Genomic DNA, 24,595 nt, shown 5'->3' on the forward strand with positions numbered 1-24,595 from the left:
TAGCCGTTTACCACACGACCAGTGCGGTTTACGATGTGTGTATAACGGGGAGCTGACGAAGAAGGTCGAAGAAGGTCGGAGACTAAACCAGCCATGCTTAAATTCCCTGTTTTCCGCCATTGCTTTTCATGGGTAGTTCACACGTCCTACCCCAAGATAGACTAAAGCTGGCATCCCAAGTGGACTCGGGAATTTCCGGGAGATGGGATTATTCTCAACGCGTCGAGCTCTATGCGCCCGCGACGCATTGCCAGTGCCCAAGATGGCTCCTCGGTCACTTTCGTCACCACAGCTGGGTGCAGAGGCAGAGATAGGATTACTAGAGTGACTCACTCCACTGATTAGGTTGAAAACGTCCTGGTTCCTTTATGACACAATCCTGTGCATGTTCAGGCATACCCAGCTGGGGAAATTTGAGAGTTGTAAGACTTTTTCTGGATCCTTAGAATGCTTCCCCCCCCCCCCACTTTCCCTTCGGGAAGCAGTAACAAGTGAAGAAACAAACAAACAAACTAGCATGGCTGTAATTGGGCAGTAACGTGTCCTCCCAAAAGTAAAAAAAAGACGCAAAAAGAAGTGTCCTGGTTATTTAATCACGGTCTTATTTTTGAGAATATGCGTGTGAAATCGTTTTAAAATTAAACTAAATTTTCCGGCAAAATTCAGTTCTTCACAAGATTGCAACGTAGAAATAGGCTCACAGGCCAGTCTGAATTTATCGAGAGACAGAAAAAAGACCCCTCCTCTATTCCAGCGCTTTGTTGCACGCAAATGTCTAGTGCTGCGTTAAGTGTTTTTAGCCCCGTTGCACTTTTACAAGCTTTAAAAAGCTAAACGAAACACATCTTTATACAGAACAAGACCAGAGTCACAGGAAGGTATTCTCCAGCTGCTTCCTTAAGCTGCTGCGTGGCCACGTTGCAGCCAAAAACCCCTATATTACAATTTCAGATTTCCTATTAGGCAACTGTTTCTAACGCCCGTGGAGAGGGAAAAAAAAAAGGTCTATGTACAACCCGGAAGTCGGCTGCCTTTGCGAATCTATTGATTAATTCTGCATGGAAAGGCAGACAAACTTCCAAAAACCAAGATGGAGTCCGGCACTGATCGTGACTGGGCAAGATGGCTGGTGGCAGTGCGAAAAGCGTGCCAGTACCCAAGATGGCGCGCACCAGCTCTCCTACAGACATGATCGGCATCATTTCCGTGCCAGCCCCGAACAAAGGTGGCGGTCGGAAGCGCGCCCGGTTACCAATTTCCTTTCCCGTCTCTTTTCCTTCCATCTCCCCGATACGCTAGTCTGAGACTCGAGATGATGGCGACGGCGGCAGCTGAAGTGGAGTACGAGTCAGTGCTGTGTGTGAAACCTGATGTTAGCGTCTTCCGGATCCCCCCGAGGGCCTCGAATCGGGGATACAGGTAGTAGATGAGGGATAGGGATGTTGCCTGGTTACTGCACGCCCCGCCGTTTAGGAACGTTTTTTAACCTCTGTTTCTTACGCACATGCACGTGATACACGTTCTCCTCGCATCTTGTAGAAACAATACGATACAATACAATAGTGCCATGAGATAGAGGCCTACCTTACAGAGCTGTTGGAAGAATTACGTGACTTGGCAATCTGCATAATCTTTATTATCAAACAGTAAGGTTGTAACAACATAGTCAACATAATACACTGTGCTTTATAGCGTTTATAAGAGGAATAAAGAGACACATGTGCCCATGGGTTTATCAACTATTTTGACAGTGGAGGAGATTGCAAAGGTAGGGACAGAAAAGATGAGACAAAAGTAATGAAGGATAGAGATGTGACAGTTGGGAGAAAAAAAATATCCTCTGCCCTTCATATCATTAGTATGAACTGAATGTGACCAAATCCAGTGAGCCACTGAGAACACTCAGAAAAGCACTTACTGCTGTTGATTTCTAAAGTCTTTAAAATCTACTGTATTAAAGCAGTTTTCCATCCATGCAGCCTTCTGTATCTGCAAGGAGAGAGTAGGGTTCTGTTGTGATTGCTTCCAAATACTCCTAAGGCTCCCAAGTCCATTTCCTATAGGTAGGAAGGGGCTATCCATAACTAACCATTCTAGTTATGGATAATTGTTCCCCAATCTTGTCAAATGAGGCCGGCTGTACAACCTGCTTCAGACCCTTCCCTGAAGGCTTCATGGAGCTCAGAATAGGATTTATGTTTCCATTTCCTCACCACAGTCTTATGAAGTCCTTAGTTTGAGAGAGTGATCTGTGGGTTAAGTAGGAGATTTTATTCTGCTCTTCCCAGTCCTAGCCCAGCAGAGTTGTAATACCGTGTGTGAATGCTATCTTCCTCATTAATAATCTTTCAGTTCCCATTGTTTTAATCCCCCATGTTCAGGCATCAACTTGGAGCAGTCCCTCTTGTCACCAGTCTTTTACTGGCCAGTATCATACAGCTCAGAGGATTATGGGCATCCTATTGCAGATGGAAGGGGAACAGAGGTGACAGTCTCCTCCCCACTTCTTCTGCCTCATGAAACATTTAGATCTCTGATTTGGGCCTTTTAGGCATTTGCATTAGCTTCTCAGGAGGATGGATTGAGGGTTGGCCAGGATATACTGTGGGCCAGTGGAACCTCACTCCCCCTTCCCCATTCTCCTGGAAACTTCACTCAGCACTGACCCTAAGGTTGATCTTCCCATCTTGGAGCCACAGCTGGTATGAAAAGAATCATGCTGACTGCAAGGGAGTGGGGAAGGCGCATCAAGTTTGTGCTTGAGTGGTCACCCTGGAACACATTTCTGAAATCAGCTGGTCTGATCTTTTCTATGGCTGTCTAGACAGTGTCTAGTGTAGGATTGCTCCTTTAGTGTTGTTGGAGGAAAGCAAATGCCAAGGAACTTGACAGGACAAAGGATGCTTAAAAGAGGACTATCACAAATCAGATGCTTTCTGCTTTTTGATAGCTTCTCTCCTTTGTTCAAGGTAGCTGCACAGATGGATTCACTCTCTTTTGCTGATGTTAGATTCTTGAGCAGGATTTCCTCCCCTCTCCAAGCTTCTCTGTTTCCTTGCTGTGTATGTGTGAATGCATGCATAAACTGAGCTATCCTGCTACAGTGACAAATTCACTCTTCCACCTTTTATCCTGTTGCTAATGGTCACGGAAGAAGCTGGATTATTTTCAAGTGTATTCATCAGCGCTGACTCTCTTGGTCTGGTAAACACAGATGACCAGACAGTAGATACTCCAACACAGTAATGCTTGTTTCTACTGGCCCTTCCAGCATATGCACTTTGTGAGTTTGACATAGTTTTCCTTTGCTTGTTGAGGGAGTGGAGTGATCGCAATGATATCTTGCAGCATACTTTCCATTAGAAGACTCTGTTTCTTCCTGAGTTCAAGGCTGAAATATTCTGGTGTCCCCTTTGCACAATTAAAAGCCATTATTGCCAACACTTCTGGAGAAGGCATGGGAGAGTCCCACTGTAAAACAATGCAAGATGGAGACAAATTGGAAAATAAAGCACCTTATTTGTCTGTCTCTCAGAATTCTGTGAGATATTTATAAAGTTGGGTTTTAAAATTAAAAACAAGTAATCCACTCAAGATAATATTAGACAAGCAGTTTCAAAAATTTGAGGAATACAGATTGTCTTGTATAATAAAGATAATCTTTATTTGGTCTAAATAGGAATCTGTGCAACATATTGCTTTCCAATATGGTGGCCACATCATTACAATGCAGCCTCTGATTCTCTTTGCTACATGATTGCCTCAGATTGATGTGTCTTCTACATCAGGTTAAATAAATTGATGAATGGTTGAAAAGATATACATGCTAAAATATTGAAGAATGGAGAAGATTCTCCAAATGCACATTTATCTCCTATTTACTGCAATATATGAAGATCAGAATAAAAGTTCCAAATCAGAAATTAGGAATCCTTCAGAGGCTGATTAAAATCAGTAATAACTTTTACTTTTATTTTTTCTAGTTATACTATTACTTTATGAATATATTACTTATTGAGATGCATCATGATATAAAGACCCAAGATAGCTCATTTCCTATGCTGCTTTTAGCCCTGCTCTTACGCATATTCTTCAGAAGCAAGTCCAACTATATATAGTATGGCCTACTCCCAATTATTTATTCATTTGATTCATGTACTGTTGAGAATGCTTAAAATTACAGCTTTACTGGGTTTCATTCGCTCCAATGACAAACCATCATTTTCATTATGAGAATGTGAAGGCATGAGCCTGGGGAAGGTGGATTCCATCCTCACCTAGAGATTAGAATTTTAAGTTTGTGCTTCTCCAAAAACCAGAGGTGGCTGTTTCATATGAACACATCACACCATAGTTTGCTTTTACAACAGGGTTACAAGTTGTATTCTGTGTATGGTAATAGTATGCCAAGAACTAAACATACTGGCATGGAATTATATTCTGGGCCTTTTCCTTAAAAATAAGGCATGATGGAGAACCTACATTCTATTTCAGCCCAGGTACTAAAAACTTCCTTTTGTTTACTACAATGTTGATGACAGTGTTGATTTTCAAATTTCATTTCTCCCATTTTCTTAACGGGCTAAGGCAGGGGTCTCAACTTACCTGGGGGCCGCTGGAAGTAGAGTCTGGGTGAGGCTGGGCCGCATCAAGTATTCCACCACCGCGGGGGTGGTGGGCCGCTCAACCCGTGGCCGGCCCGGGTGCCGCCGGCGCTTTGAAGGCCACATGGCCCCTCCCTCGTGCCCCGCCCACCCCAGCAATTGGCCCGCGGGCCGCGAGTTTGAGACCCCTGGGCTAAGGGAATGATCAAATACCTCTAGATCAGTGGTTTTCATTTCTCTGTGGAGGGGGGCACATCCTGCTTGCCATGGACTGGCATGGGGGCTGGCTGTGCTCTACCACTTCTTCCTTGATCTGACATTGCGTTTGTGGGGGGTGCACCGGTGCTGCTGGTGGGGCCAGAAAGGGGAGAGGTCACTTTTTGTTTCTGCCTCAGCGGTCCCCTCAAGGTGGTTTTCCTGTTTCTGCCGGTCCCCAGCTGTGGAAAGGTTGAAATCACTGCTCTACACAGTGTTTGAGCAGCCATAAGATAGTTGAGATACCTGGGGCATGCAATTGGAGCTCCACTGCTCCTCCCATACCCCTTCATGGCTATCATGGCAAGAACCACACTGGTTGTTCTCTGATTTCAAAAAAGTGGTTTCATAGGTATTGGTTCAAGGGAAGGGAGGACATTGGAGCAGCCAAGATGCTAACATCATTTCTCCCTCCTGCATACTGAACCATCCCAACAAGACAGGTGAAAAAGCCTCTCTAGGAAAATTCAGCTACAGAGGGGTGGCAATTGCTTCTGCTTCTCTTCCCACTCTGCACTGGGTGCCTGTAAGTCATTTATTTCAGGGGCATACAGGCATCGCAATAGGACCGAGAGCACACTCGAAAGTCCCAGCTCTAATGCAAGGGAAGCTTGTAATTATTGTTTTGGGCAAAATCCTCCTGGGGTGATACTCTTAAATATACCAAATGATACATTTTTAATTGCTGTGTTTATGTAGGGTCCATTTTCATGATAACTAAGTTGACACTTGACATGAAGATAAGTTTTACACTTATTTGTGGAAGATGCAGACAAGCAGAAGAAAAATGTCCCACCCTCCAGTACTTGGACATTTTATATCACTGAACACCATTGTTAATGAGCCTCACTAGATTATTGATCCTTCTTACTGTCATTTATCACTGAACAAATTTCACAACCAGCTTAGGCAATCCCACAGAGGATCCAGATAAATACTCCTTCCTAGACAAGAATTCATGCAGTTTTCAAAACTATTGTTTCCTCAAGAAAATCTTAGTTGGGCTTAACAGCTTACTGCTTCTAAGTAACCAAGGGCCATCTCAGCAGTTTATCATTCTCAATGCGGATGCAGTCTGGCTGTCTGGATGCATTCATGGGGTGAGTCCAAGTACTCAGCTGTGAATACTAGTACAATATTCTGGAATTTGTTTGAAATAATACATTCATAGAAATCATTCTGGGAAGGCCCCCATTGTATTTCTGTGGAGGAAGTGTGCCACACTTTGGATTCCCTTGCAAATATATGTTTGCTCAATGTTGAGCTCACCAAATGGAAAATAATATCAATTCTTAAAACTTACAATCCACTATCTTAAAAAAGCGAGTTACAATCAAATTCCAATTAAACATACCAATAAAAATGATACCGTTGTAACTCTATAACTAATCGAATCCTCAGGCAAGAGCAGCAGCAACTTCTATAATAAGAACACCCTAAAATGTTGGCTCAGCCTGCTCTAACCCTTTGGTGTCTGCACCATAAAGCCTCTGTTGTGGGCAATCAGTAGACCCATTCTCTGTAGAGATGGATTGAATTGTATGGCCTTGGCAGGTGTAGGACCCCACTCAAATATTTCAACTCAAAAGCTTCTGGCTATAAGTATAAATAACATGTTTAGATTGGTTATTTACTGAATGCAAATAATGAAAACTTTCTAAATTAGGTCTCTCTAAGTCATTTAAACATTATTCAAAGTAAATTGATCTTTTTCCTATGCAAATTATCCAAAACAAACAGAAAATTTTCCAATGCAAATGGACCTACTTTGCATTGCAAACATTTCCTAGATTTCAGTTCAAATTTCTTCCTTGAAAACCAACATCACTGAACAGACTTATTTTTAAAACTTTTGTGCCACATGCTGGTTTTTAAGTGCTACAGAAAGACTAAATATTGCATTAACAGCAATGATGCCATTTGCTTTGAAATGAGAGTAACTGGGGCCAGTATATAATAACCAAAACATGAAACATGGTGGGATAATTCTCACAGTTGGAATTCAAAAATAGATGGATACAACCTCTTCAAGAAAAATAGAAGGGATAAAAGGGGCAGGGAGTTGCACTATAGGTTAAGAATACAGTGGTACCTTGGCTCAAGAACTTGCTCCGTTCCATGACTCTGGTTGTGACCCAAATTGGTTGTGACCCAAGTCAAATTTCCCCATAAGATTCAATGTAAATAAGGTTAATCCGTTCTGTAACTATTTCTTTAATCAGAAAAATTTGAATCAAAGTGACAAAGAACAACAAAGTGACAAAGAACAACAGAGTACTGTACAGTACAGTGGAGAACACTAACCTAGGAGGGGGGAGGTTATTGTTTTGAGGGAGAGTCCCCCTCCATAAGGACACTGGGGAGATCTCTTTCAGGGGTTTCCTCTTTTCTTTGTCTCTTAGCTGCAGGGTCAATTTTGGTGAAAAATCTGTCTATAGTCACTTGTTTTTTCCTGCACTGCATAACCCTCCGGAAATGAGAGACCACATTATCGTTCATCAGATTCAACGCTCTGTTCATTACAGTTATATTGGGGTGGTGCTTCTCAAAGAAATCCTGGCACTCCTTCCATTTTTCCATAATGGATTGTATCACATCACTGCTAACCTCCTCCCTGTCTTCCTATTCCTCAGTGGAATCCTCCTCAGCAAGTGCCTTCTGCTGCTCATGCTGGAGTTCAGCAAGTTCTTCTGTCATCAGCTCCTCTATGTCTGCCCTGCATGAACGCAACTGCGATCGTGGCCATCTCTCTACTCGGGGTGGTGGGGGGAGATGGCTGTGATCTTGGTTGCCACCCAATGCGGAGTTTGCGACCCAAGTCAAAATTTTCGTGCAATTTTTGTTTGTGACCCAATTTGGTTATGAACCAAGGCATTTGTGAGCTGAGGCACCACTGCACTTATATCTATGGTGCATTACAGGAGGAGGAGCCAAAAAGCCACATTGAGTGCATCTGGGTCAACTTAAGAGAAGCAAAAAACAATAGCAACTTAGCCATCGGCATCTACTACTGCCCACCAAATTAAAGAAAAGAGGAAGACATTATCTTTGAAAAACAATTAGCCAATGTGGCAACAAGACATCATGGGCAATCTCAGCCTCCCTGAGATTTGCTGGGAGACACCTTCAGCCAGACATGCCTCCTGAAGAGGTTCCTCACATGTGCAGCAGAAAGTGGAGGAAATGGATGAGGGGAACAGGTGCATTAGACTTAATACTGACTAACAAAGATGATCTGGTAGATCGAGTATCAACCATGGGTTTTCTGGGTGAAAGTAACCACACCATTCTTGAATTCTCTATTAAAGGGATGACAAATGTCTGCTGCAGCCAACTTCAGAAGGGCCAATTTTAAGACATTCAAGTCAACAATATGAAAAAATCACTTGGCAACTCACTCTAAAGGAGAGGGGAGTCAAGGAAGGATGGGATATCTTGAAAAAAAATTCCTAAAGCACAGTAACAACTCATCCCAACAAAAAAAAAAAAAAAAAAAAAAAAAAAGCATAGAAGATTTCAAAGGAAATCCTCATGGCTCTCTAAAATGTTAGGAGACAACTTTAAAGCTAAGGTGATAATGTAGAGGAAGTGGAAAGGAGGTCAAGCCTCAAAAGAGGAACATAAACAGATAGCAAAAACTTTCATGGACAGAGTCAGTAAGGCTAAAGCAAGTTCCAAACTGAGACTAGCAAGGCATGCTAAAAATAATAAAGCCTTCTACAGCTATGTACAGAATAAAAGACAAAAGAGAGAGGCATGCAGCAGCTCAACAAGGATGTCAAAAAGATAACGGGTGACAAAGCAAAAGCAGAGGTGCTCATCTCCTACTTCAGCTCAGTCTTCTCCTGCAAAATAAAATGTAATCTGCTTAAAGAGGAGGCAATGCAAAATGAAAGGGAAGGATGGCAACCTAAGATCAACAGACAAATAGTCAAGGAGCTGCTTGAAGAGCTGGATATATTCAAATTTCCAGGATCTGAAAGTCTTCATTCTAGAGTATTAAAGGAATTGGCACAAGAGCTTTCTGAGCCACTATATATCATATTTGAGAAACCTTGAAGAATGGGAAGGTGCCAGATGACTGGAGGAGTATAGATGTGGTGCCCATCTACAAGAAAGGGAAGAAATATGAACTGTGGAACTGTAGACCAGTTAGTCTAACTTCAGTCCTGGGAAGTTACTGGAGCAAATTATAAAAAATCAGTCTGTATTCACCTTGAATAAAATGTAGTGATAAGCAGTAGCCAATGCAGATTTCCTAAGAAAAAGTTATGCCAAACCAACCTAACCTCATTCTTCCACTGGGTAACCACCAAATTGGACACGGGAAATGCAGTGAATGTTTTCTACATAGACCATAGCAAAGTCTTTGACAAAGTTCCACATGACATCCTAATAAATAAATTAGCAAAATGTGGACTTGATAGTACTACTACTAGGTGGAACCAGAACTGGCTTCAAGACAGGTCACAGAGAGTGTTAATCAACAATAGTTTCTCAACCTGGGGAGAGGTCACTAGTGGGGTACCACAGGGCTCAGTCCTGGAACCAGAGTTCTTCAACATCTGTATTAATGATCTTGATGAAGAAATCCAGAAAAAGATAATGAAGTTTTTGGACAATACTAAACGGGGTGGAATATCTAACAGCCTGGAAGACACAAGACCTAGGGAGACCTAGACAAGCTTGAAAGCTGGGCAGAAAACAATAGAATAGACATTCAACAGGGACAGATGCCAAGTTCTCCACCTAGGCGAGATATATCAGCTTCATTGATAGAAGATGGGAGATACTTGGCTCAACAGCACTGAGAGTGAAAGGGACCTTTTAGTCGTAGTAGACAGTAGGCTAAATATGAGCCAGTAGTGTGAAGCAGCTGCAAAAAAGTTAAACACTATTTTGGGATGTATAAATAGAGATATCACTACTAGAAATAGAGAAGGTACTCATTCCCCTCTGCTCTGCCTTAATCTGACCTACCTGTACCCAGATCCAAAAAGGATGCAGATAATCTGGAGAAGGTTCAGAGGAGGGCAGCAGAGATGATACAGGGCCTGGAAAATATGTCTTATGATGAGAGGCTGAAAGAACTGGGCCTGTTCAGCCTTGAGAAAAGAAGACTACAAGGTGACATGATAGCACTCTACAGCAACCTCAAAGGCTGTCACAAAGAAGAAAGAAAAGAGGTATTCTCACTCATCCCAGATTGCAGGACACTAGACAATGAACTTAAACTGCAGTACACCAGGTGCAGGCTAAACACAAGGAAGAATTTCCTGCCTGTGAGAGCTGTATGACAGTGGAACCAGCTGCCAAGAGAGGTTGTGTGCTCTTCTCCACTAGAAACATTTAAAAAGTAATTGGTTATCTGACTGGGATGGTGTAACTGGCATCCTGCAGTAGCACGGAGTTGGACTCAATGGCCTTCTTGGACCTTCTGACTCAACCATTGTAGGAATGAATTCTATGAAAAAGGTCCCTTTCCTCTTGCTTCTGAAGCTTGCTCTACAGCAGGAAGGCAACCACAGTGGTACCTTGGCTCACGAACTTAATCCGTTCCGTGACTCTGGTCGTGACCCAAATTGGTCGTGACCCAAGTCAAATTTCCCCATAAGATTCAATGTAAATAAGGTTAATCTGTTCTGTAATCATTTTTTAATCACAAAAATTTGAAACAAAGTGACAACAACAAAGATCACGGCCATCTCCCCCCTCCCTCCCCCCCACAAGCACGACCGTGGCCATCTCCCCCCTTGAGCACGACCGCGATCATGCCCTTGCAGGGAAGACGGGCACGATCACGATCGCCACTCGATGCAGAATTCATGACCTGAGGCACAATTTTTCTGAAATTTCTGTTCGCAACCTGATCTGGTTGTGAACTGAGGCCTTCATGAGCGGAGGTACCACTGTAGATGAGTGTATTAGTGAAGAAACAGGCTGAGATGCTCAACAGCTGCATTCTGCCCTGATATCTAGGAAAACCTAAAGCTAAAGAAACCATCTCTGGGTGAACATGTGGGGCTATTGCCTCAGGTAGGTCTGCTGTCCTCTTATCAATTAATATTCCCATATTTGTTTACTGTGCAGGGCCTCTGACTGGAAACTGGACCAGCCAGACTGGACAGGACGCCTCCGCATTACCTCTAAAGGCAAAATTGCTTACATAAAACTTGAGGATAAAGTTTCAGGTGCGGAAATTATTGGGTTTTGTTGGGTATTATTTGGTCCTGAAGACATTGTTTTCTTGATAATGAAAGCTCTATGGGTTGTAATCAAGTAATTTTGAACTACTGCAGTGCTGTTGGAGGTACTTTGCTTTATTGCCATTCCTGCATCATAATCTTCTTTTCCTTCAGTGGCGTGAGTGAGGCTGCTGTGCACATTTTTTCTGGGGTAATTAACCTACTGGATGGTGGTTTAGATTAGCACTGTTGTGAATTATTGGGTGAACACAGATCTAGGTTAACAGAACATTTCAAACAACTTTTGTGGTAACCTATGTCACCCCATTTCTTTTTTTCTTTCTTTTTTACCCCTTTTTCTTCTTTAATACAGAAAAAAACACAGATGCAAACATCACAGTATGAAAAATATGACATACAAAAGCTCAACTAATAATTGAAAAAGTAAATAATACAGTACCCTACCACCCCAGAGACCAATAATACCTCCACTTTCATTCATATATCATAACAATTAATAATATATAATATACTTCAATTAAAGCGCTCCTTCAGGTAACCAGGACCCAAGCCGTTTAGGGCTTTATAGGTCATCACCAACACCTTGAATTGGGCCCGGACTTCAATGGGAAGCCAGTGAAGCTGACGGAGAACTGGAGTCATGTGGACATAATGCCCAGTCCTCGTCAGCAGCCTGGCAGCTCTATTTGAACCAATTGAAGTTTCCGGACCGTCTTCAAGGGTAGCCCCACGTAGAGTGCATTACAGAAGTCAAGACGGGAAGTCACCAATCCCTTTCCCACATCTCCAACATATATTAGAGTATTTACCATCAATCATCACCCCATTTCTTGGAAATGTTACAGTTCTGATTTACAAGCAAAAATCTGTGCTTGAAGTGTTATGGTAAGCCTGATTTCAGGTGGTTTAAAAGGTATATAATGCAGTCTACACACTAATCTTCTTGCTATGTTACATGATGACAGTTACCCACAGTTATACTCATTTGTATTTGGGATCAAAATATACTAACTGAACAAATGGTGAGGCTCCTGCTAGCATGTTACTGGCTTTTAAACTGACTGAAATACACACACACTGGGTAAATTTATTTATTTTAAGTATCTAATCTTGTGAATTAAGGGTTAGCAATAAAAGCTGGTGTAACTGTGATGTTGATTAGATGTGGATGATTCATACCCAAAATGACTGTTTTGATGTCTCCAGAAACTGAGCCAATGACAAGCCACCAATTAACTGAAACTTACCTCTCCAAGTTTCTTTGTTTTGCAGAATGCTACATGTAAATTAGCATGTGGCCCTTCCAACTCTATTATTCTATAATGTTGAATAAGTTGGTTGTTTCTGTATTTGAGGAAAGCAAGAGTATCCAGTATCTCTCTAGGGAGAAATTGGTTTTGGTCTTGAACATGGTGCTTCTCTTATGTACTCTTAGGTGAACTTTTTGCCCAAGCTCCGATAGAACAATACCCTGGGATTGCTGTGGAGACTGTGACTGATTCCAGCCGGTACTTTGTCATCCGGATTCAAGATGGGAACGGTGAGAAGGGATTTATTCTCCTTCAGCTTAATTAGAATGAATGGAATGGTCATAAGGAGTCTCTTATCCAGCCACCTTCTGAGTGATATGGTTGAGTGGTGAGGAGTGTTTTTGGTGTGTGATTGTAAAAGATGGTCCTATGTCACATTAAGTGGGTCACAGTAACCTTGGCACATACCTAGATAACTATCTGCAGCCCTCTCCTGTGTGCCTAACATCAAGCAGTAGTACTGAATATTGTAAGCTGTCCCAAGACAGTCTGTAGGGGACGGGATGGAAAGGCTTTTCATAAATAATTAATACATAAAATAAACCCTGGTAAAGCAAAAGTGCCATATAAAGAATGTAAGAGATTAAAAGAAAGGGCCATTGAAAATGGAAGATTGAGCCAGAATGAACTTTACATCAGGCATATATAAATGTTCAACATTTCTCTCTCTCTCTCTCTTTAGGCTTAAGGCAGAGACTAATTAAGGGTGTGGTCCCTCTGCAATGTCCATAAGCCCCTAAATATGGAGGCTTATAGTCATCCAGTAGACTGGGAGGAACAGCAGAGGTGCTGTTAGGTTCCCTGTCCTCCTGACCTACACTTTCCAGTAGACAGACCTTTGTTGCCCATGTAGCTGATACATTTTGGAGGGAGCGGAAGGAGACTGGGGTGGCTGCAAGATACCTTGTATTCTTCCCAATCTCCTCTGCCTCCCATCCCCACCAAAGGCTCCCTTTTACCCTTCTCTGAGTTTTCTTTCCTGATTTCAGAGAGCAGCTGGCCCAGTTCTTTCCGTGCCAGCTGCAAGGGGTTGGTGCTCCCATTCCCAGAATTGGGAGTAGGGAGATGTTTTGGAGCACAGCTCACATCAGTCCCAGCTAACATGATCATTAGCAAGGGATTACAGGAGTTGAAATACCAAGTTGCCTACCCCTGAATTTAGAATAAGGTCCCTTTAAATTAAAGTCTGTATTCCATTGTTTAAAGTAGGACAGGTGCCACATCCCATAACTTCAATAAACTAATTTTGCCTCAGAGCAGCCATCAATATTAATCTAGTGCTGCAGAGCTAAGTACTCATCTCCTGTACAAGAAGGTTAGTACTCACCTTTTGAATTCATAAACATTTGGATAAACAGGAAAACAATGTAAATCAAGGCAAGAGAAAAGGGCACCTGTTGAATGGATATATGTTAACAAAAGAAAGTCTATAGCTTCACAGACAGATTCAAATTCTGCCATGGGACTGCCATGCCACTTATACCCAACTCCCCAAGATAGTCTGGGGATGCTAAATTGTTGGGAGCTTTGTTACCACTAGTTATGCCACTGACGTGTTGCTCTATCTTCCCTGTCAGGGCGAAGTGCCTTCATTGGTATCGGCTTTGGAGACAGGGGGGATGCCTTTGACTTCAATGTTGCCCTGCAAGATCATTTCAAGTAAGTGCTCCTTTCTGCTCTGGCATTTGATCTTCTAAGGGTCACTTCTCTTCCATACGAGTCAGAGCCCTGGTTCATCTAGCCCAGGACAGGGCACACAGGGCTTGGGGGCCATATCTGATCCTCCTGAGGTCCCTAATCTGACCTCTGGGAGTCCTTTTCTCCTGGCCCTGCCCAACTTCCTCCCATCTCTGATGGCTGCTTTGTTTCCTGACGTTTGTGCGGTTTTTCTCTATCCTAAAAGGTTGAGGAGTTTCTCCTAAACCTTACTCACTGGCAGTAAGAACTTTAAGCTACAGTGTGCTGATATTGTTTATGCTTTGGCTCCAGCCCTCTTGCTTTTGGCCTTGGTTTCCTTGCCATTAGAATGTAGCCCTCAATAGCATCTCCAAAACTGAAGTTGGCCCTTGGGTTGAATGACCTTCCTCACCTGATCCCCTTTCTTGGTCCTGCTGCTAAAATCCTCGTGACCCTAATGCAGAATGTTCCAGATTCAAAGCATGTGCTTGGCCTCTTAATTGTTGCTCAGTAGCTGGGAACCATTCTCATTCAAACTTCTCAGCTGTTGATTCTAAAGGGAGACACTTTTAGTTGGCAAAGGGCTATCTGATGTAGAGAGGTAGGAACTGATGGGATGAGTCAAGCTTTTGAAGACAAGCAGAAGAAATTACTCTGTCTTCTGGTTACTTCTTCAATGTGTTTTATGTGGAACTGTCCTTTAAAATAGTAGTGCAGATTTCAACTGGCTGTCTCATAACAGAAATGGCTCTAGAAACATATTACCCATAATTATTGATGTGCTTTACTGGCTTTCAGAGTGCTTCTGGGCCCTATTTACAGTATGGATTGCATCTATAAAGTCCAAAATTATTTGTGCCTTGCGTGTTTCTAGGACATCTTCTCCCAATATGATCCTTGTGATCCCACCCACGTGATCTTTAGGAAGTGAGAACTTGTTTTCTCGTCTGAGGGCTTTCTGAGAACTGGCACTGCAATTATAAGTACCCTCCCCAGCTTTAGCTTGTTTTTTAAACTTTGTTTTTGAGTTTAGTGTCATGGATGAATTTCTACATCTGCAAGCATGTTTAAAATAGTTTAATGTGCAGTTTTAAAGCTGTATATACCACAAGGTACTTGCCAGAAAGGTGATTCACAGTGTAAACTAGTTAAAAATAGAGAAGGAGTATGTTCGTCTGCAGTAACAGCAGTGCTGCAAATGTTTCTGAGGTGAGGTGAGGAAGCCATCCCAAGATGTGGATATTAAGCACTCTGCTGCAGAAAGTTGCAAATATTGACTGAAATGCCCATTCATGTGATGATGAAGGCATTAGTGGAAACTGCTAGATCAGCTGTCGATGGCAGATTTGGCTTAGATTGAGAAAATATATAATGCAGGGGATGGCAATCTGAACTTCTTGCCTAATTTTAAGAAAAGCCCGCATGCAGTCAGTTCAGACTTCTGTCAAAAGTGAGCTCTCTGGTGGCCTGGATGAGAAGAGGAGAGAGAAAAGGGATGGCACCCCCTCATTTCAGCGTTGGTTCCACCTAATGCTTGCTCTGGTCTCCCAGTAGGTTATATACAAGGAATAGAGAACTCTTTCCTTCCCAGCAACCTGAGCCACCCTCTGTTTCATACACACACAGCTTCATCCCCACAGCATTGCTGCTCTTTCCCTCACTTTCCCTCTTTTATCGCTTTCCTTCCTCACTTCCCTCCCTGGTGCAGCAGCAATGCTTTTAGAACTAATTGCCTTCTTGGGTAGAGGGGGTTTTTGGTCAGAGAGTCACAGCATGTGACAAGTTTTAAGACTGCCTTCCTCAGCTGTGATACCCACACACCTTGAAATTGCCCCCCATACCACAGTTGGACTTTTACGCAGCTTCCAGTGGTGCCTCTTTTCAAAGGATAGGTGGCTGCTGGTTCTCCATCTATGGGTTAGACCAATCTTCCCCAACCTAGAATTCTGTTTTGGTCTTCAACTCCCAGCATCCCTGACCATTAGTCATGCTGGCTGGGGCTTATGGGAGTTGAAGCTCAAAACAGCTGGAGGACACTAGATTGGGGGAGGTTAGAGTCTGAGTGTTAGACTTCAACCAGGGTGATCTGGGTTTAAATACCTGCATTGTTAGGAAGATCACTGGATGGTCTTAGCCCAAGCATTCACGTGACTGTAAGGACAGAACAAGGTAAGACTGAGCAAGCCACTCCTCAATCCTTTGAAGGAAGGGTACGATACAGAGTAAGAATTGTGTACATGCCTTATACAACCCCTTGTGGGTAGGATACTCATGGAGAGAAGCCAAAGTACATGCTGTAGAATACTTGTTTGAGTTCTCTTTGCATCTTCTTTGTCTTTGCAATCAGTCTTTCTGCTTCCTGTATGTTTTATTTCTTTCTTCACTCTACAATATAGGTGGGTGAAACAAGAGACAGAAATTTCCAAGGAGTCCCAGGAAACAGATAGCCGTCCCAAGCTTGACCTAGGGTTCAAGGAAGGGCAGACCATTAAATTGAACATTGGGGTGAGAACCTTATGGATCTTGACTGTTTCCTAGCCTGTTCAGGGGTTTCTCTGGTAAACTTCTGTTACTTTGAGATATTTCCCTTGATACTGTGTGTCTCTTTTCAGAACATGCCAACAAAGAAAAGTGGGTCAACCAAACCACGTCCAGCTGGATCAGGGGGACTAAGCCTACTCCCACCACCACCTGGGGGCAAAATTGCCCTCCCTCCTATCCCCCCTCCTTCCTCGGCTGCCATTTCTAATCATGTTACCCCACCACCGGTGCTGAAATCCAGCAATGTGGGCAACACAGGTAACTGCCACATATGCAAGAAACGATAATCTGGGATGAACATTTTGTCCTGAATATACAGAAAGCAGGGGCTGGCAAAGACACTGAGCTATAAAGCAGAATCCCTGGTTTACATCTAATTTTTCTCATGCTCATACTAGGTAGCCAAATGGAAGTCACTTTCTCTTGCCCCTCTCTATAATATGAGGAAAATATTTGCACCCCCTCCCAGTGCAAATATTGTGAGGAACACAGTGAGAGAATGAATGAAAAGTGCTATGAACTCCCCCCTTGTTGCTGAGCACTGGAGCACAACCAGAACTATGTGGCTGATGGCCAAGACCATTGCAGCATTTGAATGCCCAACTCTATACTCCTCACTGTTTGGGAGACAATGGGATTCCAAGGCCATGCTTCATGGGGTCAGTGTGCATGCCTATTATGTGTAGTAAGAAATCACTGTAAGTGTTAATGCCCGTAATACCCAACACCTCTCCTCTCAAGGGAAGCAAGAGGAAGGACATGCTGCCCTCTGATAATTACTGTTGCAGAGATTGAAGAGGCCTCATATACTATGTATTTTCTATTGTAAACCTGTAATGACACCTGATGCCTCTGCCTATCAAAGAACTGCACACTCCAGGAAGCGAGGATTGCCTGCATCTCCTGACTGTGCAAATAGGTGGTAGCAGATTGCTGTCATGTAATATGTGAAGCAGGCCTAAGACTTGACTCTCTGGAGTGGACAGCAGGCACCTGTCTTCTTTTTTGTAATAAGAGGATGTGTATCTTTCCATTGCCCAGGACTGTGAAACTTGATATCTAAGAATTGGCATGCATACTAAGGAGACCATGGCAATAGCCACTGCAAACCTAGTTTGTTTCTAAACTCTGTTTGTTCGTTTTCATATGTCCATGTCTTTTAAGCCTGTACTAACATCTTCAGCCACTAAGGGCAAGTGTCTAATCAGCTTTGCAGTCCATACAGTTTGAAGCCAGGGAAGATTAGGAGACCAAGGGGCAGGGCTCTACACTTGCTCCCTCCCTCTGCTGTGGAGCTGCTCTCCCTCTTCAGGGGAATAGATTGGATAGAACCCTTCTTCTGAGACTCACGTAGATGGACCTTGACAGGGAGTGGGTTAGGTTTTCCAGATGGGGTGAGCACTTTCTACTAAAGTTCCCTTTTAAGTCACTTGATGGGGAGAAAGATGTTTCTCAATATTCAAAGGAGGCACAGCAGTATTTGTTTCAGCTGTGCTGCTAACAGCAGCAGATTTTGTAAGCTGTTGAAGGAAAGACTACTAGGGAATTGGATGTGTGCTGTTCTAAGTGTGGTATATAAAAGTTTTAAGATGCTTTGCAATGTGTAACAGAGGTGGCTGGTGAAACTTGTTTGTAAAAGTTCCAGCTGGCCTATGGAAATTTCACTTAACTCTTCTTAGTTCCCTCTCTTCAGTTTCTGCTTGGGCTAGCAGTGGCTAACCATAGGCACACAGAAGCTGCCCTACCAAACCAGACTGGCCCAGTATAGTTAGCACTGACTGGCAGAAATGGCTCTTTAGGGCTTCAGTCTTTCCCAGCCACCCCTGGAAATTTTAAGTTTTGAAGCTGGGACCTTTTGCGTGCAAAAGCATGGATGCTGCCATGGATCCTAGTTGTAGTTATGGTTTCCCAACAATATCTTGCTCTATATAACCTTATTAGCTATTGGGAGCCAAGTGATTTAGTTTAGCGTAGGTCTCTAGTCTCTCTTAGAAGTTGTACAAGACTTTTTGATACACCAAGAAATGAGAGGCAAGGAGAAGAAGGTTTGCTTCACCTGGACATGAGGTATAAAATCATCAGGATAGGAAGGCGAACTAAGCCATGGAAAGGGCATGTTCTAATGGTTCTGATATTGCTAATAAGAATTGGGAAATTGATTGAAATATGTGCTCCCCCTCTAGTGTCAATACTATAGTTTTAGCAATAAACACAATATTCCAAACTCTTTGAAATATGAGTGGGAACTCTTCCTCTCCTCAGTTTTCATAGAGAAGGGGCTTGGAAGGGTGCAAAAGGAAAATGTAAGGTAAGAGAAGAACCTTCCCTCCTGCTCCTTCTCTTTTGCAAATTTTCCATCTGTACCAGAGGTGTGTGCTTTCAGGGGCCACATAGCCCCTCTGGATTCAGCTGGCAGCCTCCCTCCCACTTGCAGAAACCAAAAGAAACCAGCCAAGCATTGATACATGGGGAATACATGGCTTAACAGAACTGAAAAAGAAAGACCTCGGAGTTATTGTGGATAACTGACTAAATAGGAGCCAGCAATGTGATGCAGCTGCAAAAGGGGCAAGTGCTATTTTGGGATGCATCAATAGAAGTATTACTTCCAAATCATGAGAAGTAATAGTTCTATCCTCTTTACTAGTTAGACCTCATCTAGAATAATGTGTCTTTTTCTGGACACCAAGATTTGAGAAAGATGCAGAAAAACTAGAAAGGGGCAGAAGAAGGCAACAAAAATGATCCAGGCTTTGGAAACACTGTCCTATGAGAAGAGACTGAGAGAACTGGGCATGTTCAGCCTTGAGAAGAGAAGACTGAGGGGGCACATGATATCCCTCTATAAGTACCTCAAAGGTTGTCACAAAGAGGAAGGTCAAGATCTCCTCTCTCACACCAGGGTGCAGGACACGGAATAATAAACTCAAGTTGTGACAACCCAGATTGAGGCTTCAATTCAGTGGAACCAGTTGCCTAGAAAGGTCATGAGCTCTCCCACACTAGAGACTTTCAAGATGAAACTGGATAGTCATCTGAGTGCGATGGTGCAAATTGATGTCCTGCAACAGCAAGGGGTTGGACCTGATGGACTTCTTGACCCCTTCCAGTTCTACTATTCAAAGATTCTATGCTGCCACACAGCTGAAAAAAGCAAAATCACTTTTTGTTTGAAAAAACTGTATGCAGAGTATGTACCTTGCTTTAAAGCAAAAATGCTGTGTTCTTCACTACTGCATTGCTGAATTCAGTCTCCAATTTCAGAGATATGGGAACCACAGAATTGCTGGGGGTGGGGGGACATGTAGTCTCTGTTACCTGTCCCAGAGTTACACTGTGCAGATCCCCTCTTTGTGCGGCAAGAACTGAGCTGGAAATCTTAATGCTGTAGCAGCATTAAGACTAGGCAGGTGTGCCGTTGATCAATACTTTGATGGAAGGACGACATGGGAAATCTGTGAATTGCATTTATGCATTATTTATGCAATTTCTATATTTGCCCAGTAACCAAAGAACACTCTAATACAGAAGCGTAATGAATGTTTGCTTCTTTTGACCTGCAGATATTTTGCTTGACTTGGACTTGCCACCTGCTGTTTCAAAAGTACCTGCGCCTGCTGTGGTTCCAGCTACCACAGACCTCTGGGGAGACTTTAACACTGCATCTAGGTAGGTAGTCAAGAAAAGGATGTGGGAGACTGTTAGCCTGGGAAGTTGTGAGGAGTGTGCCTGCCAGAGGTGGGTCTCCAGGTAACTAACAAGCAACAACAAGCAAATTAGGTTTTTTTTAAAATAAAGTACTTCACCAAAAATTGCTAAAACAGCATGAAAAGGAACACAACTTCCTGGATTTCAGGATGGCTGAATTAGTTAACTGTCCAGCCTGCCCCGCTTTTCCTTCCTTAAACAGCAGGGATCAGAAATGTAGCTGTCTCCTCTGTTCCCATAACCTTGTCAGGCAGAGGCCTTGTTTCTGCCAGTTGCTGTTCAGTACTAGGATTCCAGAGTGAAGATCTTGATAAAGAGCTGTGAAGTGGTGCATGCTAGAGTGTGCAGGTCCCAGTGTTTCCATGCCCATAGCAGTACCATGAGCTGGGGCCAACGACTGCCGTTCTCTTATTTGCTAACACTCTTCTGCCTTTTTTCACTCCCAGCACTGTTCCCAGCCAGTCTCCCCAGCCACCCAACTGGGTCCAGTTCTGAAGAATCTGAGCTGGTGATATAGGCATGGACCAATTACCAAGGATCCTCAGGCTTCAAGTGGGATGGGAGTGAGCTGATGACCTTGGCTTTTCAGTCAGAACATGATTTCTGGATGATCCTCCTGTTTTTGTTCATGTTTCCATTTGCATTGCATTGACACATTTTCTCTTGTGAAGCAAACCTACAAAAGCTTTGGGGAATGCTTCAGGCCACTAACCTGAAGTAAATTAGAAGTGTGGGAACAAAAAGTTGTGACTGGCTTCCATAAATCTATTCACCTTCATGGTGCCGCTGCAGAGGAAATCTAGACTGATACTGCGTGGAATAGGAGAACACTGAGCAGATGTGGCATTCATTTCGTTTTGCTAGCCAAGTATAGTCCCCTTTCTCTTCTCAAGATCTCCCATAGCAATTACAAGCCAGCACAAGTAGATCTGCACAATATATTTGACACTAGTATTGATATAGCAACCAAGGTGAAAAGCAAAAGCCATTTTTAAAGAACTCATCTTAGAGCTATCCTCTCTATCTAGGACAGGTTGCTTTTTCATAGTATCTTTAGGATGGAACTAATTCAGCCCTTTCTCAAATATTCTTTCTCCCCTTATATCTATGGTAGGGGAGGTTTAGAGTTAGAGTCTGTGCATAAACCTAGGTGTGGTGCAATTCGACTTGCATCGTCTTTATTTTCTATTGAGTGAGCACCAACAAATCTCACTGACTATTCCCCCCTTCCTGGCTCATGTCCCTAGCACTGACTATACTGCAGAACATTTTAAAACTGGAAATGTGTAAAAACAGCAGCAACTACAAGAAACTACTCTCCCTCTTTACAGGGAACAATAGCAAGTCCATCCACACATCAGACAGCAGCAATCCTGGTTCTTCTAGGGATCCTGTATCTAGAAAAGACAGCTCAGCTCTGACCCGAGCTTGGTGTAGCTTCTGCACTGTGGGAATGTCAGCTGATGTGCAAGGCCAAGCATTTCACTGATTACTTATGGCCAATGGAAGGTGCTGTCACCTAACTGGCCAAAGCAGCAGAAATGCATCTGATGCATACTGCCAAAAATGAATGTCAAAGTTTCAAGGAGTTTACATTTGGACTGTCTGGCCAGTGTGATTTAACTTCTTGTATGCTAATAGTATCTCCTCAGCAAATATTAGTGGACCATGAAGCCTTTCCAGACATTGTCTCTTCCTCTTCCACATTCTTTTCTAAGATTTTTATTTTATGGGCACCCAATCCTTTCCTTCCATGAGCTGCTCAGGTTATTGTGCAGACTTACCTTTGTCCTCCCTGCTTGCACTTTAGGGCCAGAAATGGCCAATAAAGTCTGTAGTAGCAAGGCCTCTTCATTTTGGAGCACCAGAGTGGTACAATTAATGTGGGCACTTCTTGCGATACAGTCTCAGATGGAGGCCTGTACATGTGCACACAGATGGTATCTTCTGCAGTCACATGGTTTTGTGCTCTTAGATGTGTATGATTGAATGAGGGCACATCTTCCTGATGTTTATCCCTTGCTCATGGCCCTGACAGCTCTCAAATCCAACAGATTACTTAAATCCTAGAGCAGCAGTGGGGAACCTGGTCCATTAATAACCAGAAAGGAAATACCTTTAAACACTTCTGCAATGTTATATGCACATCTCACTTATGGAAAAGGGGAGCTGGTGTCTGCTTTCTAAGGCTGTACATACGTTAAATGCCCAGTTATTCATCACTTCTCCCACTGCCATCTTATTTTTATACTTACCTGTTTCTACAACTACATTATCTCTCCATCTGCTTTATTTCACTACTGGTTGGTTGTAAACACTTCCCGTCTTCTTTAAGCTCTTTCCTTGTGGTATAAGCCAGCCCAAGAATCCTAGAACCTGGCTGAATATTCCATATCAGTGACAGGTCCTGTCATTTCAATAATTCTGTGTCCAGACATGAAGAGACTTATCAGGAACTTCTCCCTGTTGTGATTCTGTTTCTGTCTGTTTGTTTTTTAAAATAGTATTATCAAGATAATATATAATGTATTGGCACAAACTGAAGTAAAACTTCGTGTGCATGTATATAAAGCATAAGATGCACTGGTTCAATAATAGCAAATAAATTCAAGAATAAAATTGGACAAAGCATGTATTTCTGCTGTGCATGCCTGGCATGTTTCTATCCCATTCTAAAGAGTCTGGTGGCTTCTGTGCTGTCAGGACCTCCTCATGCTGCAGTCAGGGTGATGCTAGGATGCCTCCTGATTCACATTTAGTGTGTCGTGCACAGGGACAGGGACAGGGCCACAGAACATACACAAACAGTTGTTCCCGATAGTTTTGTTGGGAAAGCAAGCTCTGGCAGCGAGGACAAAATGCTTGCGGAGCCTCAACAAGCTCCAGTATCAGGTCAAGGTGAGGGAATGACTGGGGAGCAGGGAAGGAGGTTGTTAGTCCAGGATGCCAAGGGTGATGGCCAACTGGCCCATGAGAATGAAGAGATAGCTGCATGGGAGGGGCCACTGACAGGAGACCCAGTCTATACCAGTAGCAGACCTGCAGGAGGAGATGGGGCTGGATGGGTCTCACAGTAGGAGTTGAGCAGCTGGTCTGACACAGCGATCCCTCCTCTTGAGGAGGTGACACCTTGCTAGGAGGCAGCATTGGCTGGAAATTCAGTTAACAGTGAAGTAAGAAGATCACAAAAGGAGTAGGTTTCTGAGTGCTCTGCCTGTGGGGATGTGCAGGTGGTGCGCTTATAAAGAAGAGGAAGACTAAGGGAGCTTAGAAAGGACTCCAGATTTCACTCTGGATGACCTCAGAAATATGTGACAATACAGACTTGTGGAAAAGGTACTCTGGAGTCCTGTGTTTACTCAGGAGGAGAGCTATGCCTCCCAACATAGTGCTGGTCTCAGCTTCACTTCTTTAAAAATGTGCCTCTGTATTAGCCATCCGGGGGAAGGTGAAGGCAGTCCAGAGCCACATGATTAGTGTACTGAAAACTCATGGATTCTGCTGTGAAGGATACATTCCTCATATCCTACCTTTTTTAAAAAAATCTGAAAAAATAGCTAGGAGTGGGCTACTTGGCATGGACACTTGTCTAGTTGGATACAGTTTACAGGCAACTTTGTAGCCCATTGCTAGCTTTTTTACAAAGTGCATGCAAAGTACTTTTTTTCTTCTTGCAGCAGAACTCTCTGGGGTTTGGGGAACGCTTATGTGGCTCTGAGGTGCCCTCACTTTACCAAGAGGCACAAGGGTCCTCCTCATATCCTACCCAAGCACCTGTACAAAAGAGTGTTTTGGACAACATCACTTCAGTTCTCTCTGTCTTCCAAGCAAAATTGCTGCATGGAGTTTCCCAAATTTTTACACAAACACACACTGCTAGCAGTGGAGAAGCAGTGTCAACACTTTTTTGGGTGGGGAGAATCTCAGGGCAGCAGACCTCTTCATTGAAACTTGGGATCATGCTGCAAAATCAGGTAACCACCTGATCATACTTGGAAAGGTTGTCTTCCTTGCAAAGGGGAATGGGATACTTGAAAAATTGCAGAGACGGTGTCAGGAAGGCTGGTGAATGAACTGGGGCTAGGAATGATCTAAGGCTAGTGAGGGATGGTAAAAGCAACAAAAAAGGCTTCTTCAGATATGTCTAAAGTAAAAGTGAAAAAACATGGGAGTTCAACTACTCAGTGCTGATGGCAAAATGATAACAAATGACAAGTGCTCAATTCCTGCTTTGATTCAGTCCTTTCCCAAAAGAAGATCTTTGGCCTTCCTGATGAAGGGGAAGTACAAGCTG

The 24,595-nt window shown here is 43.2% G+C and overlaps 1 protein-coding gene across 1 annotated transcript; it reads left to right on the plus strand.

Annotated features, from left to right (window-relative positions):
- The first annotated feature begins 1,184 nt into the window (after positions 1-1,184).
- Positions 1,185-22,936, plus strand: NECAP1 (NECAP endocytosis associated 1). Its single transcript, XM_044418318.1, has 8 exons — positions 1,185-1,419; positions 10,950-11,050; positions 12,501-12,605; positions 13,953-14,034; positions 16,449-16,557; positions 16,665-16,851; positions 20,157-20,262; positions 20,748-22,936. The coding sequence occupies exons 1-8, from the start codon at positions 1,313-1,315 to the stop codon at positions 20,794-20,796; spliced, it is 846 nt and encodes a 281-aa protein (XP_044274253.1). The 5' UTR covers positions 1,185-1,312; the 3' UTR covers positions 20,797-22,936.
- The last annotated feature ends 1,659 nt before the right edge of the window (positions 22,937-24,595 follow it).

Source organism: Varanus komodoensis, unplaced genomic scaffold (assembly GCF_004798865.1).
Source record: "Varanus komodoensis strain SLA01 unplaced genomic scaffold, ASM479886v1 scaffold9, whole genome shotgun sequence".
Classification (NCBI taxonomy): Eukaryota; Metazoa; Chordata; class Lepidosauria; order Squamata; family Varanidae; genus Varanus; species Varanus komodoensis.